Source organism: Rhea pennata, chromosome 17 (genome assembly GCF_028389875.1).
Source record: "Rhea pennata isolate bPtePen1 chromosome 17, bPtePen1.pri, whole genome shotgun sequence".
NCBI lineage: Eukaryota > Metazoa > Chordata > Aves > Rheiformes > Rheidae > Rhea > Rhea pennata.
This window is the reverse complement of record NC_084679.1, coordinates 15,404,787-15,420,991: the sequence shown is the minus strand read 5'-3', so window position 1 is coordinate 15,420,991 and position 16,205 is coordinate 15,404,787. Positions and strand designations below refer to the sequence as shown.

Here is a 16,205-nt window from a genome sequence, read left to right as displayed (position 1 = left end):
CCAGCCCCGAGCACCGCGGCGAGCCCCAGCCAGCCCCCGGCCCGCCGCCCCCGCAGCGCCGCGCCGCGCCGCGCCGCACCGCCGCTCCCCCCCTCCGCGCCGCTGCCGCCGCCCGCCGCCGCCATGGCCTCGGCGACAGCGGCGGGGCGGGGCGGAGGGCGCCGGGCACGGCCCGGCCGGCCGCCGCCGCAGAGCCGCGCCGCCATGGCGGCGGCCGTGGGCGCGGCCTGCCGCGGGCTGCTCGACTACAAGACGGCCAAGTTCGCGCTGACGCGGAACCGGCGGGTCGGGCTGCTGCACCGCCTCCTCCAGCTCGGCGTCCTGGGCTACCTGCTGGGGTAGGGGCGGCCCCTTCCCCTCCCTGCCCTGGGCACCCGCCCCGGGCGCCCCGGAGCTGGCTCCTGCCCGCGCCGCCTGGCCCCGTCCTCGCCGTCAGTGCCCTTTGCCTCCTGTGCCGTCTCCAGGTGGGTCTTCCTGGTAAAGAAGGGCTACCAGGAAACCGACTGTGCCCCTCACGTGTCGGTGATCACCAAGCTCAAGGGGATTTCGGTCACCGAAGTCAAGGATGCTGGGAACAGGCTGTGGGATGTGGCAGACTACGTGAAGCCTCCTCAGGTACGTGCTTGCGGGGTTGTGCGCCCTCGCGGCCGGCGCCCGGGCTGATGTTTCTCCGAAATGCACGACGGAGAGACTGATGATACCTTGCTGGCATCTAACCTGCCCACCCACGCATAGCCCTAACCTTGCTCCACCAGGAGATCCTCTATGGCCCACCACAGAGGTCTTCTCCTGCATCATTTCACCTGGAGACCTGCAAACTCCTCTCCACCCCCATAAGCTTGTCTTTGCCTTGGACAGATCTTCCCAGCACTGCCTCTGTGTCCTCTGGAACATATCCCTGACACCAAGTCACGCAGCTGCTCTAGTGGGGATCTCTTGCTCTTCCTCTGGGGTGAAGGTGTCTTCTGTCTCTGGCAGTTCAGGGGATCAACAAATGTCCTAAAACAGGCATTGATTACAGAGAAGTAAGGGGTCACTTGTGGCTGTCCCACCTCCTGCTGAGCCCAGAAGAGATGAAGGGAGGTAGGCATCCTTTAGGGAGGAGCCCAGATACCCAGGAAAGGTCTCACGTGTGAGGAGCTGCAGAACACCCTCCTGGTGGGGTGGTATCAGGGTACATGATTGCTGCAGAAATTAATGTTCCCTTTGTGCTGGTGCCACATAGGCTGAAGCCCATGTTTCTGTGGTGGCCTGGATGCCTGGTGGGACCTGAGAGCTTTGGCCTAGTGTAACCAGACTACAGAGTTCCTGAGGCATCAGCATAGCTTTCCTTCCAGCAAGCACTGTGCCTACCTCTGGCCTACTGCCTTGCCCCCAGCCTTGCTTACCCCTGTTGCCACTGTCCTGCTTGTAAATACAGAGGAGCTGCTCCAAAGCACTGAAATCAATGAGAGCTTCTTAGTAGCCTTATGACTTGAGCCTCAGTTGTGGAAGCCGAGTTCAGAAGGTGATGCTAAAAGAGTGTTGCTGGCTTCCTCCTTTGATTTCAGTGGGCTCTGCCACTGAATAGGGTGAAAATAGAGCCAAATCGGGCTCTATTTCCTCCTGCTCTGTTGTGCTGTTAATGCTTCAGCTGGTTGTCCTTCTGTAGGGGAAACTTTTCACAGATGCTGTTTGCTGTTTAATCCAAGCTTCCATCAGTGGTATTGTGGGTTTTGTAGTAAACAAGTAAAATTGTTTATAACATTTTAAAAAAGCAAATGTGAGTGCTTCACTAGCTATAGAATACAGATTCTAAATGCAAATTGGGATTGAAGTGGGGTTTGTTCTGCTTCTGGAAAAAAAATGTTACAGTGTAAATTAAATGCTGAAAACATTTTCTTGCCTCCTAGGGAGAAAATACATTTTTTCTGGTGACCAATTTCATTGCTACAACAAAGCAAGCCCAAGGCACCTGTCCTGAGGTAAATAGTGCTTTGCTTCTTTTTAGTTCAGTGTTGTGATGGGATTCAATTTTTAAAGCCTACCAATGTTGCTGCTTTGTAGCAGAATAGCCACTCTGGAGCAAAACTCAATGCAAGACCAGATAAAAAGGATGAGAGATTTTTATTTCAAGAAAAACCCCAATAACAACAGCAACCTAATTTCCTTCATTCTCATTGCTCCATAGATTTCACTTGCACATTCTCACTCCCTCTGTTATACTTGCATGTGCCAAGGCATATGTGTCCAAGTGGACTGGCAGAATTGCACATAGTGGCCTCAAGAGCAAGGGGCGCTAGCTATTGGATCCTTCTCGAGTTCCTGGGGTTTTTGAGGGGTGATAACCCTGTATGATGTTTGCTGCCTTTCTGCTATTTTTGGACAAAGGCAGCTCTGGAGAGTTTGAGTTGTATTGCCCTGTTGTTACTCCTTGTCTGCATTGTAGCCCTAATGCCACCAGCACTCCCATCTCCCCAGCACCTGCTACTGCCTTTCTGTTACCTATATACTTCCTTGGGTCCCACAATTCTTGATCTCTGAACTTACTGAACCATTTTCTTACCTCTGTTTTGCCAATTTTCCTGATGCGTTTTCACACACACGATCTCACTCACAGTCCATGGATACCTGGGTCGTGTTTCCTTTATAGCTCTCTAGTATAGGAGTAAGTATCTTCTCCATCTTAGTGTTTTCTTTTGAAGAGAATAGAGCATGATGTCTAGGTAGCTTCCCAGTCAGCAGAAACTCAGTGGTGTGTGTTTTCTGAGGGAAATCTTAGCACTGAGGCTGGATTCAGGCCAACTTCTTGGACTGAACTTTTCTAGACTGAACACTGTTTGGCAGACAAAGCAAGTAGATTTTAAGCTAAACCAATACTGGCCCCTTGTGCCTCAGCCAAGCACTGTTTGTCCTAATGGTCCCTTTGGCTTTCAGTGTGGCTTGCTGAGCTGTGCACAGTGGGAGCCTGCCTCCCAGCTTACTGTTGTGCTGCCAGGCTGGATTGCTTTCTGAACACAGGCTGCAGCTGGTGGAAGAGAAAGAGGAACACCATTTTCAGCTCTGAGAAGATGATACTAATGGTCCTTCTTGGTTTTAGAATGTTGAGAACTCCTGAGCCACTGGTATCTGCACAAACATTTCCCAGTAGAAAAAATGTCCTGTAGAACATGTCAAGTCTGTGACACAGGCTGTCTCTGGCATCTCTGGTTGATTGTTTTTTTCCATGAGGCAAGCCAAGGAGACAGAGAGATCAGACTATTTCATCCCATTATAATGCTGTCGTGTATCTTAGTGCCTGTCAGGGCCTTCACCCAGTGCTGATGCGCCATAGCTGCTTACTTCTTTGTTCTCAGGCTCTAGCTGAAATCAATGTTTGGAAGGTTAAAGCTGCAGGGACAGCTTTAACTTTGCAGGAAGTTTTGATGTTCACAGTTACCAAAGTGTTTTTCAATGGGTAGTCCAGGGAGCAAATCTGGATGGGTGTAGGGCTAGTTAATAAATATATTCCAATTCAGCCATAAGCATTTGGCTACATATACGCGTTATTGGGTGATGTTGCAGTTGGCACTGTCCAAGCTGTAAGAGTAGAGGGGACTTCTTAGGGTACTGCCTCTGGCGTGAGCATAACACAGGCTAGGTTGTTTTATAAGCTGATGTCTACATTGAGTATACATCTGTTGCAAAGCTATGATACACCTCCTATGAATACATTCAGTCTTGATTTTGAAGACTTTGAATACCTGAAGATCCACTATTTGCAAGAAGCTTTGAAAGTTGATGGAGATGATCAAAATAGACTTAAGAGCTAGAAAACATTAGTCAGCCAATGATTCTCCATCTAGATGCAAGCTGTGGGCCTAAAGGAACATTTCACATAAATCATTGTCTTTAGCACATCCAGCTGTGCTCAGCTCTTTCGGGACCAGATGCTGCTGATGGATATGCATGTGAGTGTTACTGGTCTCAACCACAAGTAGTGCAGGACTGTGCCCTTAGGGGATGAGGGGATGGTGTTAGGTCTTGGGAGAAGCCTTGTCCTTCTTTGTTCACATTATGATACTACTGACGTTTCTCTCCAAGAAGGTTTGCTTTGCTTTCTGGCCCTTCTGATATTGGGAGCAAATGGAACGGCTGATGCTCTACAGCTGTTGAGAGCTGGGAATCAGCAATTTTTCTGATCAAGTTTCAGAATAAAGTCATCCTCTAAACACATAGATATATTTAGATGTGTGACTCTTCTGCAGTCACAAGGAAGCCCTTGAGTCCGAAGTTTCAGGAGTTTATGCATTAAAGTACACATCTCTCCACACAAACACTTCTTTTCTGCCCCTGTGTGAAGTCATACTTGTCCCAGGAAAACAAATGCTATGGACACGGAACTGCCTCTGAGCTGCCACAGAGAAACTGAGCTCTGCCCTCTAGGTTGGGGAAGAACTTCAGCCAGGTACTGTGAGCACTTCAGAGGTCGTCTCCTGAAAATGTGTAGTAGTTCATCTGCTTGTCAAGAAATATGTTCTAAATGCCAGTGAACTCATGAATTTCAGTCCTGTCCAAAATTTGCAATTCTTAGGAAGGCTCCTGGAAAAATATGCTGCTCCTAATTTTCCCAAGCTCTTACACCTTTTTACAACAAAAAATCAGCCATGATTGAGAGCTTTAGAAGCACAGATCCAGGGCCCCATAATGCCTTTTAATTGAGTCTAATCTCTTTTGCTTCTCTCACAGTGGACTCAGGGCATGTGTTACCTAGCTCTGATCATGCCTGTGGAGAATGTCAACACAGACAGATTTTTTGAGGCTGGTTTCCACTAAGAGGTAGTAGGGGAGGTGTGTTGCAACCATCTTGGCCAGGCTTTAGGCTTTCTCTAGCACCATCATAATGCTCAGAACAAGAATTTCTACTAAGGTTTGCAACTTGCATGCCCTGAACACCCAGAAGTGTCTGTGTCTGACATGCAGCACTGTTACTCAGCATGTTTCTTATTGTATGCCTTTGGGAAGGAGCTGCCACACTCATCTGCAAAAGTCTGCTATCTGGGTCCTCCTGGAGGCAGAATCATAGAATCAGTAAGGCTGGAAGGGACCTCTGGAGACCATCTAGTCCAACCTCCCTGCCCAGCAGGGTCACCTGGAGCATGCTAGGTGACTGCTGGGTTGCAGTCAGGTGGGCCTTGAATATCTCCATCCGCCAGCTCCCTCAGTACTTGTGGATGCATCCTGTCAGGGCCCATAGATTTGTGGATGTCTAGCCTGCCCAGAAGATCTCTAATCCTATCCTCTTCAACCAAAGGAAAGTCTTCCCTTCTCCAGACTTTCTCCCTTACAACCAGGCTGCAGGATTCTTGAGGGCTGCCCTTAGCAGTGAAGACTGAAGCAAAGGCGGCATTCAGTAATTCTGCCTTCTCTGTATCCCTTGTCACCAGGGCCCCCGCCCCATTTAGTAGTGGGCCCACATTTTCCCTAGTCCTCCTCTTGCTGCTGATGTATTTGAAGAAGCCCTTCCTGTTGTCCTTAACATCCCTTGCCAGACTCAGTTCCAAATGGGCCTTCGCCTTCCTCGTTACATCTCTACATACTCTGACTGCATTCCTATAATTCTCCTAAGTAGCCTGTCCCCTCTTCCACAGTCCATGTATTTTCTTCTTCTGTCTGAGTTTGGCCAAGAGCTCCTTGCTTACACGTGCAGGCCTCCTGCCCCCTTTGCTGGACTTCTTACTCGTAGGGATGCACTGCTCTTGAGCTTGGAGGAAGAGATGCTTGAATACTAGCCTACTCTCCTGGACCCCCCCTTCCTTCTAGGGCCTGAACCAGTGAGATTCCTCCAAGTAGGTCTCTGAAGAGGCCGAAGTCCACTCTCCTGCAGTCCAGGGTTGCAGTCCTGCTTGTTGCCTTACTTCTTTCCTGCAGGATCCTGAACTCCACCATCTCATGGTCGCTGCAGCCAAGGCTGCCCCCAACCTTCACATCTCCAACCAGTCCCTCTCTGTTGGTTAGTACAAGGTCCATCAGGACACCCTTCCTCATAGGCTCCTGCACCATTTGTGACAAGAATTTATCATCAATGCATTGTAGGATCCTCCTCGACTGTTTGTGCCTTGCTGTGTCATCCTTCCAGCAGATGTCAGGGTGGTTGAAGTCCCCCATGAGAACCAGGGCCTGTGATTGTGAGGCTACTTCCAGTTGCCTATAGAAGGCCTCATCAACTTTCTCTTCTTGATTGGGTGGCCTGTAGTAGACACCCATAACAGCATCCCCGATGTTAGCCTGCCCTTTGATCTTTACCCATAAGCTCTGGACTACCGCCTCTTCCTTCACCCCTCAGCAGAGCTTGATGCATTCCAGTTGCTCTCTCACATAAACAGCAACTCCACCACCTTACCTTCCTGGCCTGTCTTTCCTAAAAAGCGCATAGCCATCCATGACAGCATTCCAGCCATGTGAGCTATCCCACCATGTCTCTGTGACTGCAATGAGATCATGGCCCTGCGACCGCACACAAATCTCTGGCTCCTCCTGTTTGTTCTCCATGCTGTGTGCATTGGTGCACAGGCATTTCAGAGAGGTAGTCATGCCCGCAGGTTTCCCAGGAAGGGTGTAGGGGGTCCCCCATAGCCATGTCCCAAATGCACATCCTGAGCTGCATGCACCCGTTGGAGGCCCACCAACCCAACTTGTGTTTTGTTGTCTACCCTGTCTGTATGACACCCCCCTCCTCCCTCCTATCTAATTTAAAGCCCTCTTTGCTAGGCTGTCTAACCTGTTTACAAAGGCAAATGTGCTCCGCTTGGTGAGGTGCATCCCATCTCTCTGCACCAGTTGTTGGTCGTCAAACCATGTTCCATGGTCATAGAATCCAAAACCCTGTTGCCAACACCAGTGGCGTAGCCAGTTGTTGATTTGGGAAATCTTCCTTCTCCTCCTCCCATGCCTCCCCCTAATTGGCAGGACCGATAAGAAGACCAGCTGGGCTCCCAGAGCCTTGACCACCATGCCCAAGGCCTTGAAGTCTTCTTTTATTGTTGCTAGTTTGTTCTCTGTATCATTAGCACCCACATGAAAGAGCAGCAGAGGGCAGTAGTCTGATGAGCAGACAATCCTTGGTAGCCTTTCAGACACATCTCGTATCCTTGCCCCCTCTCTAGAGGAGGGGTCGGGATGGCAGATAGGCGCCTCTGTCCCCCTCAGCATGGAATCACCCACTACAACCACTCATCACCTCTTCCAAGTGGTCACGCAAGGCACAGGCTCAGACAGCCCAGTTGCTTCCTTTGAGGCCAGGTCTGGGTTCTCCTCATCCTGGAGTGCATTAAACCTGTTCTTCAACTGTAACTCCAAGTCTACAGGAGGATTGGGGGCCTTTCTTCTTTTTGTTGGAGAATCTACTAGCTTCCAGCCTTCTTCGAAATAGTATAGCAGCTGTGCTATACTATTTCACTCTTCACAGAGCCCTCCAGCAACCCCCCTGCTGCAGGGGATTGGGACTCCAGAAGCAGTACTGTTTCTAAGAACGCCCTGTCTATCTCCTGCTCACTTTCTTGTATATTTTGCAGTCTACTGACTTCATCCTGCAACTCTTTTACTTGACAACACAAATCCTCAACAATAGCACACCTCTTGCAGGAGGGCAGACCATCAGTCCAGGCCTTCCGGAGAGGCTCCAAGCACTCCCTGCAGCCTGAGACCTGTAGGGCAGCATCTGCTACAAGAGGATCTGTCTACGTTGAAGCTTCCGACACAGCTGATGCAGCAATTCCCACAGCTATTGGCAAATATGCTTTACAGCAAGTTACAACCATGTTAGCAAGAGTGGGCACTACTAGCACAGGAAAAAGAAAGATGTCCTCTTGCACCTAACTGCACAAACTGCTGCACTCTGGGAGCTGTGCTCCAGGCCTGGCTCTTAAATAGACCTCTCCCTACAACCAACCCACAGGGTACTTGATCCACCCTAAAGAAGGGCTGCCTGTGTCAAAAGCCCCAACTCCCTCTATTCAGGGGCAAGGAGACTGGGAGACTGCTCGTTACCAGTAGCTACACCCAGCTACAGTGGGGAGTAAGTGCCGGAGCTTCTCCCAGGAGAGCTTAAGGCTTCCTGCAATTGCCCTTGCCCAGCTCCCCTTACCTGTTGGCAGAGTCACTCTCTAGTCCCCTCATTCCACAAGGGTCAGCAGACCACAATATCCAACACGAGCCCCAGGAGTTCAAGGCAGAGCCAAGACAATGCTGCACAAACCGCTGCGGAATCCTTGATATCCGGATATGATGCAGGAAGAGGAAGATTTCTCATGAATAAGTGTTTCTTACAGCCCTGATGTGAGTCCTGCAAGCTACATCTGGCCCACAGAGTAAGGGTAAAGTTTTTAGTTTCTCCTTTAGAGCTTGTGTTATACTGTATTTAGTGACTTTTCAGCGCTTCGGCAGGGGAGCTATGGTGGTGCTTTACAAGGTGTGCTGGGTTCTGCACATTAAGATCTTCCAGAACCCAACCATAGTTGTTGCCAGTTCTAGCTTAAAAGGGTTGGTCTGAGCTAGCTGCTGAGGCTTCCTCTGCTGCTGACAAAGTGGAGGTGAGCACTCCAGGAGTGGAGACATATGAAAGGGACTGTCCTTGGGAGATGCCTCTCTCTCCACTGACTTGAGGTTGCCGAAGATGCTGTCCTGGACATGATGAATGCCTACTGTGACTGGGACATGCATGGACTGGTTGGAGGAACAGCACAGGGATGAGGAAAAATGACCTCATGGCCTTTAAGCTGTTGTGCAGCAGAGTAACACCACTTCTCTTTCTCTTTCTCTCTCTCTCCCTCTCCCACTCTCTCCCTCTCCCTCTCCCTCTCTCTCTTTGCTCTCTATTAGAGCCCCTCTATTCTAGATGGGATTTGCAGAGAAGATGCAGACTGTCCCATGGGATACCCAGTGGTCCATGGCAATGGTACTAGATGTTTTACTGAAAAAAGATTTTGTGTCCCCATGCTTGCTAGCAAGCAGATATACAGGGAAGCCTGAACTGACAAGGTTCAGTATATTTGTAAGTGTGCATGGAAGTGCTCTCCAGACAAAATCTTAAAGCAACCAGTCGCTCCAGGAAAAGCTGGTACTGAAGGCAAAAGGTGCTGTCAGCAACAAATAAAGAGGCTGGTTGTTTTTGACGTTGGTTGCTGAAATCTAAACCAATGTGCTTTGCAATTGTAAGGTTTTCCTTTTTTAATAAAACTTGGGTTTATTTCACACTGATTAATATTAGAAAGGAGAATTTTTAGAAGATCAGTTGTCAAAGTTTGGTATGCCATATTCCCCCAGCTTGTATTTCTGACGGGAGTGGGTGGCTTCAGCAGCCACCAAACAGGAGCTGCTGTGCTGGACAGACAGATACTGTGCCATCTGAGACACCATAGCTGCCAGCACCTTCTTGTCTTTGTAAAACAGCCACTGTTGTTTGGCCTTGGGGGAGGGTTTCCCAGAGGAGTTTTTGAGTGGGGAAAACACTGAAGATGATCCCAGGGTTGTCTGTGCTTTCTGAGAAGGCCAGAGCAGCAGGACCATGGCTGGGGCATTATCCTAGAAGGGGAGCTACAGAGAAGACATTCAGAAGGTAAAAGGAGTAAACGAGATGCATTGTCTCTTTTCCAGGGATAAAAACTGGGAAATGTGTGATGTTCAACACCACCCATTCTACCTGTGAGATCTACAGCTGGTGTCCTGTAGAGAATGACACCCTGCCCAGGTATTGCCCAGGGTGAGAGGACAGCTGGCATCCAAACAGGTTCTGAACAGTGGAGTAGTTGATTCCCTTTGTGCTTTGTATAATCAGTGTCCTGATTTTACTTCCAACTAGGGTGGGGCAGCTGGCTTCAAAGAGATCTTTGACTTTGACATTGACCTACCGATCAGTTAAGCCCAGAGAACTCTGGGCAAGAGCATTTCTTGCAACTATCCACAGTAGTTCAAGTCCCAGAGTCATGGAAAAGATTGCAGGGAAGGGGACTGGGCGATACCTTGGCCACTGTAAAAATATTTGAGTTCATCAGTGGTTGTTTTCCAGGAAACCTCTTCTGGCTGAGGCGGAGAATTTTACTCTTTTTATAAAAAATACTGTGAACTTCACCAAATTTAACTTCTCCAAGTAAGTATGAAACTCCTCCTACTGGAACTCTGCTTTCACCATAGCCCAGCATCTGTGCTGAGCTTTTGTGCTTAGACACTGAGTAGCCTAGACATCCAAGAAGCAGTATCCCATCAAGGAGAGCCAATGGCTTTCAGTTAAGATTTCAATGATGCATTCAGGGAGAACATGATCTCTTTGGCTGTGTCTGTAGATGTAACAGCAGTGGGACTGCAGTGTCCCCAGAGAGAGTAATTGCTGCATTTCCATCTGTCTAGGGTACTACAAACAGAGCAGGACAAAGCCAGTCACTCCCAAGGCTTCATTTTACCCTGCACATTTTTACTTCTTATTCTGTACATGTTCCTGAGTTGCCAAGGGAGCCGTTAGGAGTGTGATTTTACAAGTTACCTGAATGTGAGGCCTTTGCCTGGCTTGAGTAGAGCCTGAGATACTGTGCTCTTCATCATCTCCAGCAGTGCGCTGCATAGGCTACTCCTTTTACGGCACAGTAGTTCTTCCTTCAGAGATGGGCAAAGTACCCAAGAAGGCTTTGCAGGTAGAGAGGGTTGGTGCCTGGAGAGAGTGGTGTATAGGTAGACATGAGGGAGAGAAGGGGTCAAACATTTTCATAGAGGCTAAGTAAAGGGCTGTACTGCCCTCATGGCCCCAGGCATGCTGACTGAGCTCTCTTCCTCTGGCAGGAAACAGGAACTAGAGGACCTGAACTCCCCTTGCCATCTCCTCTAGAGCAATAACTCTAAAGCTGGGTCCTTATGTCTCACAGCAGTGACTGATGCTGTGGGAAGGAGATGTAGAGGGAAGAAAAGTAAAGCACAAAGGCAGAGGAATTGGGAGAGAAAGGATCATGGCAGGCTGTACTGGTAGGTGCTGAAAAGGGTGATGACTCCATTTGTGTTTTTTCTGGGCCAGCTTCCGCCCATCCTTATGCAACCTGAGGACCAGAGGACACTTTTACTATAAATGCAGGTCCTTGAGCTGGTAGGTGTCCTGGGGGAAAGATAAGTCTGGAAGGCAGAGCAAAGGAACCTGGGAAAGACAAGGCCCTGATGTAGCCAAGTCTAGAAGAAGGTGACCAGACCTTGAGACAGGGCTGTGTAGCTCTGTACCCGATGTGGTCCCACTCCATAGGGACAATAGGAGAGGCAATGGCTGTCACTTCTCAGCAGGAGCAGTCCCCTCTGCTTGAGGATCGTGGGAGTAGTGGGAGGATGTCCTTTTCAGTCATGCAGTAGTGCCCCATGACCTCCCCCATTCTTCAGTGCTTGTGACAGCTCCCTCTCTCCTGTTTCAGGGGCAATACTTTGCAAACCAGTGACCCCGCCTATTTCAAGAGCTGCACATATGATCCATTTTTCAACCCATCCTGCCCAGTCTTCCGTATCCGTGACATGGTGAAGGCAGCTGGAGAGACTTTTGAGAATCTTGCGTTGCTGGTATTTGCTTTTCCCTTTGAAGTATGAAAGGAGACTGCAACATCCCCTAGGGGCATGGGCAGGCACAGAGTGGGATTGTCCCCTGAAATACTAAGGGAATGGCCCAATCTATCCAAGTCAGTAGCTGTGAACACTTGAACAGTAAAGAACCCAACAAGTCTCCAGTCCAGTGTTTCTTCTTGAATGAAATGTGTGTTAACATGCTGCAGGGGGGGAGCATTGGAGTTTCCATCAAGTGGGACTGTGACCTGGATCACCCTGCTGCCCAGTGCCAGCCTCAGTACTCCTTCAGCCTGCAGGACAGGAACTACAATTTCAGGTGCGGACACCAGCCATGCTGGGACAGTAGCCACACAGGTCCGTGGGATAGGTACTCACTCAGAGATCATTTGAGATATCAGTTCTCCTAGATGAAATACAATGCTCTGAAAGGAGCAATGGGACATGATAGCCCTGGTGTGGAGTCTCTCAGTACCTAGATACCATGGTATCTCCAGCACCTTGTAACTCTGGTCTGTTTGGAGCTGTGCAGGGCGTTACCTGCGTGAGGGCAGGGATATGTGGCTGGCTATGCCCATTGTCACCTTGAAGTGGATGCATTGGGAGTTGCATGCAGAGCCTCTTACCTTGGGCTTCGATACTGAGCAGCTCCTGAGGCCCTGCTGCTGATGCCCAGCTAGTGAGTTGTGGCAGCATGTGCATAGTCCATATCCCTGCCTGCTGGAGGAAATGAAATGTGCACGGGCATCTGGTATCTACTGGAGTCACATGGCACTGGCAGGCCTTCTTCAGGCTGCCAGCTTTCACACGCCCTTGTTCCTCACCCTACTTGCACAGAGCTGCAGCATCTTTTCAAAGCTTCTCCTTTGTGTCTCCCTTAGAACTGCCTCCTACTACTGGGATCCTCAAAAAAGGCACTACCGGAGCCTGCTGAAGCTCTATGGCATCCGCTTTGACATTTCTGTGCATGGCCAGGTACTGTCTCCTCTGAAGACCCCACGTACACAATTCTGTCCCTCTTGCTATCAGAACTTGTTCCTCAAACCTGTCCATGGCTGTGCTTTCTACTAAGGCCAGCCTCATTGCCTTCCTCAGGCATCTTTTCTCTTTACCGTGATAAACTCCTCACCTCATTCCAGAGTCTTGCTTTCCTCAGAACAGATCAAGGACGCCAAAGAGAGCAGGAAGAAATGGTCTCTCTCATTTGAAATGAAAGCTCTTGGCAATGCCTGAGGAATGAGATTTCCCATGTTTGTTGGGCATCTGACATGGGCAGGTATTGTGAGGTCTGCCTTGAAGTAAGGTGAGCTAGTCCAGTCTGAAGGGCTTAGGGCATCTCTGAGGGACTAGTGATGGCTGGGAATACACTGAAGATCAACCTGAACTTTTCTGAATTGAACAATTAATCCCTTCTTGATTAATTGTACCTTTAGGGAGGAAGGCATGGGTGTGATCATGGCTGATGCTAGTGTGTACAGCATCACTGCCAAACTAAATACTCTAATACTCTACTGTGCAAGATGGGGCCTGCACTGAGAGGACTCACCACCTCCAGAGATGTTCCATAGCTAGTCCACCATGCCTAGCAGCGGCCTTTTCACCTGAGGAGAGATGAGCTTGGAAAGCAAGACAGGGTGCATGCATCTGAGTGGTGAGACCAAGACTGGGAAGGTGTGGAGCAGGAGAGAATAGCATCAAATATCTTTTTCTTTCACACCAGACTCATTTGGGTAGTAAAGAAGGCATATAATACCAGCGAGGGATATGTTTGCCATTCTGTAGAGCATGGTTCTATGGAGTTGCCTGGAGCTTTGAGGTGAGATAGAGTCTGCAGTCATGCCTGTACGATTAGGAAGGTTGTATGTAACCTCAGCTGTCACTGAGCAGCAAGCTGCCTGAATTCTTCTTTGAAGGATAAAGGTGATAGCAGTCAAGTGCCTAAAATGGAACATAATGAAATAACCCTTGTTCCATCCAGCATCTCCCCTTTGCCCATGACAGCAGGCTTTAAACATGCTGCCCAGCAGGGCTTTCCATTACAACCCTCTCACTGTTACCTGCCCACTATCTTTCCCTTCCACCCACTGTTTTTCAGCAGGCTGGGAAGTTCAGCATCATCCCTACTGCCATCAGCTTCGGCACCAGCATCACACTCCTTGGTGCCGTGAGTACTCCAAATGCGCACTTTTACTCTGATTCGTGGATTGGGACTTGCCACTTACCTAGCATTTCCTCTTACTGGCCTGCTGTGTGAGGCTTCCTTTTTCACAGCAAACTGTGTGCCTGTCAGCCCAGGAGATTGTTTGGCAAGAGTGTTAGCTCCCATTTGTGATCATTACCAGTAACAACACTACTAGTGCAAGGATCCTGAGAACTGTCAGGGGCACTTACCATGCAGGCCAGGTGTCTTTGTTGACCGTGTGGGTGCCACACATTTGCTGTATAGTCAAGGGAGACAAGTGAGCGCTGTGAGGGTGCTGCTGGTTGGTCTACTTCAGCTGTCTCCCCCAGCAGGAGAGGACATGTCTTCTAATTGCCTCCCCCCCCCACCCCCACTTTGACTCTAAAGGGAGCCAGTAACTGGCCCCAGTGCGGACACTAGCCTCGCAGTCATTGACACAGGTGAGTCCCTTCTAAAGCACCTGTCTCGCACACTGTCATGTCTCTTTCCCTCCTGCAGAGTAATGGGGGTTGTTTGGGCTCCACAGTCTGCCACCTCTTTCCTAGGCATGACATCCCAGATAACTGCTCATCCTCCTCCCTTGTGTGGCTGTGACAGTGGTGCTCCACTATACCAGTCTGGACACTTGGTCCATGCATTGCAGCTCAGATGTTCATGTCTAGCATCTTATGCTAGACATGCAGCTACTGGGAGCAGGTTGGTCCTTGAGAGGTCCTGGTGGGGCTGCCTGGAGGGCTCAGGCTGGCAAGAAAGGATAGAAAGCTTCCTTCTTGCACTGACTGGATGATGGAGTTTGTTCCCAAGATGGAGTGAACTTGAGATGGCAGGCTGAACAGGTTGGATGGGTGCTGTGAGCAGGATCCTGGCTCTCATGCACTGAGTTTCACCATTGACTGACTTCACTTCTGACTGCCATACTGTGTTTGTCCATCTCTAGGCCACAGTGGTCTGTGACCTGGTTCTGCTGTACCTGGATTCAAAGGCTGACTTCTATCGGAAGGAGAAGTTTGAGGAGGTAAGCACATGCTGCAGGGTCAGTTTAGATAGCTGACCTTGGAGTGAAGTTTAGTGAGGTGATTTGAATATTCTGCCTTTTGTTTAAAACTCAGTTCCCAAGATCTTTCATCTGGGAAAACCCAAGTGCAGTGGTATTGAATCTCTCCTCCCTCTAACACCTTGGACTCAGTGTTCAGGTTTACTGAATTTGATGTAGAGATAAAACTTTCACAAGTTTAACGACAACAAGTGAGTGAGTGGAAGAGAGGGATGGAAGAGAGGGACCTGGATGTGGTCTGGTTTTAGAGAAAAGCTGTATGAGCTCAATTTCTTCTATACAACAGAGAGTCCACATGGGCATAGCCCCTTGAGCTCGAACTGAAAGGGAACAAGACTTCCCTGAGTCTCTTGCACAGGGAAACTCACTTTTCTCTTCTTTCTTTTTCTTTTTCTTTTTTTTTTTTTTTTTTTTTTGTTTTGCCTGTACCGGCTTCACAATAAAATTCACCCTCTTAGGACTGAATCTGACCAGACTCTGAGTCAAAAAAGAGCAGCTGTTTTAGATGCATACTGGAGTTTTGTCAATGTTCATATTGATCAATGATCAGCATCATGTTTTGCTGGCATGCATGATGCCATGCATGCCGTGGCATGCATGATGTCAGAGCAGGACTACTGTCAACCCTTTGGCTTTATGTAGCCAAGTCTAAGAAACTTCCAAGGATGGAGATCCCCCAGAAGGCCTGTTCCAGGGCTCCACCGTCCTACTGGGGAAAAAAAAAAGTCTCTCCTGATGTACTGCCTGAATATCAAATCACAAATCAATTTGGAGGCTCTAGCAATAGAGCCATTTGCATGAGATTGAGCAGAGCTGAGCAGTTTGTACCATAGTGTGGTCATCACAGACCATCCAACCGAGATACCCACTGGTCTCTGTTTTTCTGAACAGACTAACCAATGACCTTGTTCATTTTACAGGCAAAACCCCCAAAAGATAAGGCAGAGGTCACAGCGTAGCCATGATGCGTTGACCAGGACATCGGGAATTTTCAGCAATAAACACCGTTCGATCTAGAGTGACCTCCAGATAGGTGGGAGCACAGCTGAAGCCCAGACAGAGGTGACTGCTAGCTCTGCTGACCTAGGAGTGCACTACTGGAGTTGAAATCTGCCCTTCCTGGCGAAACGTTTGTATCAGCAGAAGCTGTTGGCTGCAGGAGCATAAAGCCATCTCACTTGGAGAGACTGCCATCCCATAGCACAATGCAAAGCCAAGCAGCTCCCAGAACAGACTAGCCAGTGCCTAAGTGCAGCAATGCTACAGAGCTGCTATGTGAGCTGGAACTTGCTATAAAGTGGCTGGTCCTTGTTCAACACAAAAGGCTTAAAGTGCTTTGTGCTTCTTCACTTTCTAGATTGCCCTGGGGGTTTGATTTCACATGAAAAATAGTGATGAAATGAAATAAAGCTGCCTAGAAAGTGGGAA

The 16,205-nt window shown here is 49.2% G+C and overlaps 2 protein-coding genes across 8 annotated transcripts in view; one reads left to right on the top strand and one right to left on the bottom strand.

Moving 5' to 3' along the window:
• The window catches only part of LRRC74B (leucine rich repeat containing 74B), a 14,386-nt gene extending 14,180 nt beyond the window's left edge, over window positions 1–206 (bottom strand). Inside the window, exon 1 of the mRNA XM_062590410.1 lies at window positions 80–206. Within this exon, the coding sequence (XP_062446394.1) occupies window positions 80–206 (127 nt within the window). The remainder of the gene's footprint in view (window positions 1–79) is intronic.
• Window positions 189–16,205, top strand: P2RX6 (purinergic receptor P2X 6). 7 transcript variants are annotated; one of them, XM_062589735.1, is made up of 12 exons: window positions 189–338; window positions 465–615; window positions 1,893–1,964; window positions 8,839–8,914; window positions 9,613–9,706; window positions 10,025–10,105; window positions 11,400–11,541; window positions 11,751–11,860; window positions 12,423–12,516; window positions 13,640–13,705; window positions 14,661–14,738; window positions 15,698–16,205. In XM_062589735.1, the coding sequence occupies exons 1-12, from the start codon at window positions 205–207 to the stop codon at window positions 15,734–15,736; spliced, it is 1,137 nt and encodes a 378-aa protein (XP_062445719.1). In that variant the 5' UTR covers window positions 189–204; the 3' UTR covers window positions 15,737–16,205. The 7 variants fall into 7 exon arrangements, with proteins under 7 accessions (XP_062445719.1, XP_062445718.1, XP_062445717.1 ...); XM_062589734.1 differs by having other exon boundaries at window positions 13,637–13,705; XM_062589733.1 differs by having other exon boundaries at window positions 9,613–9,718.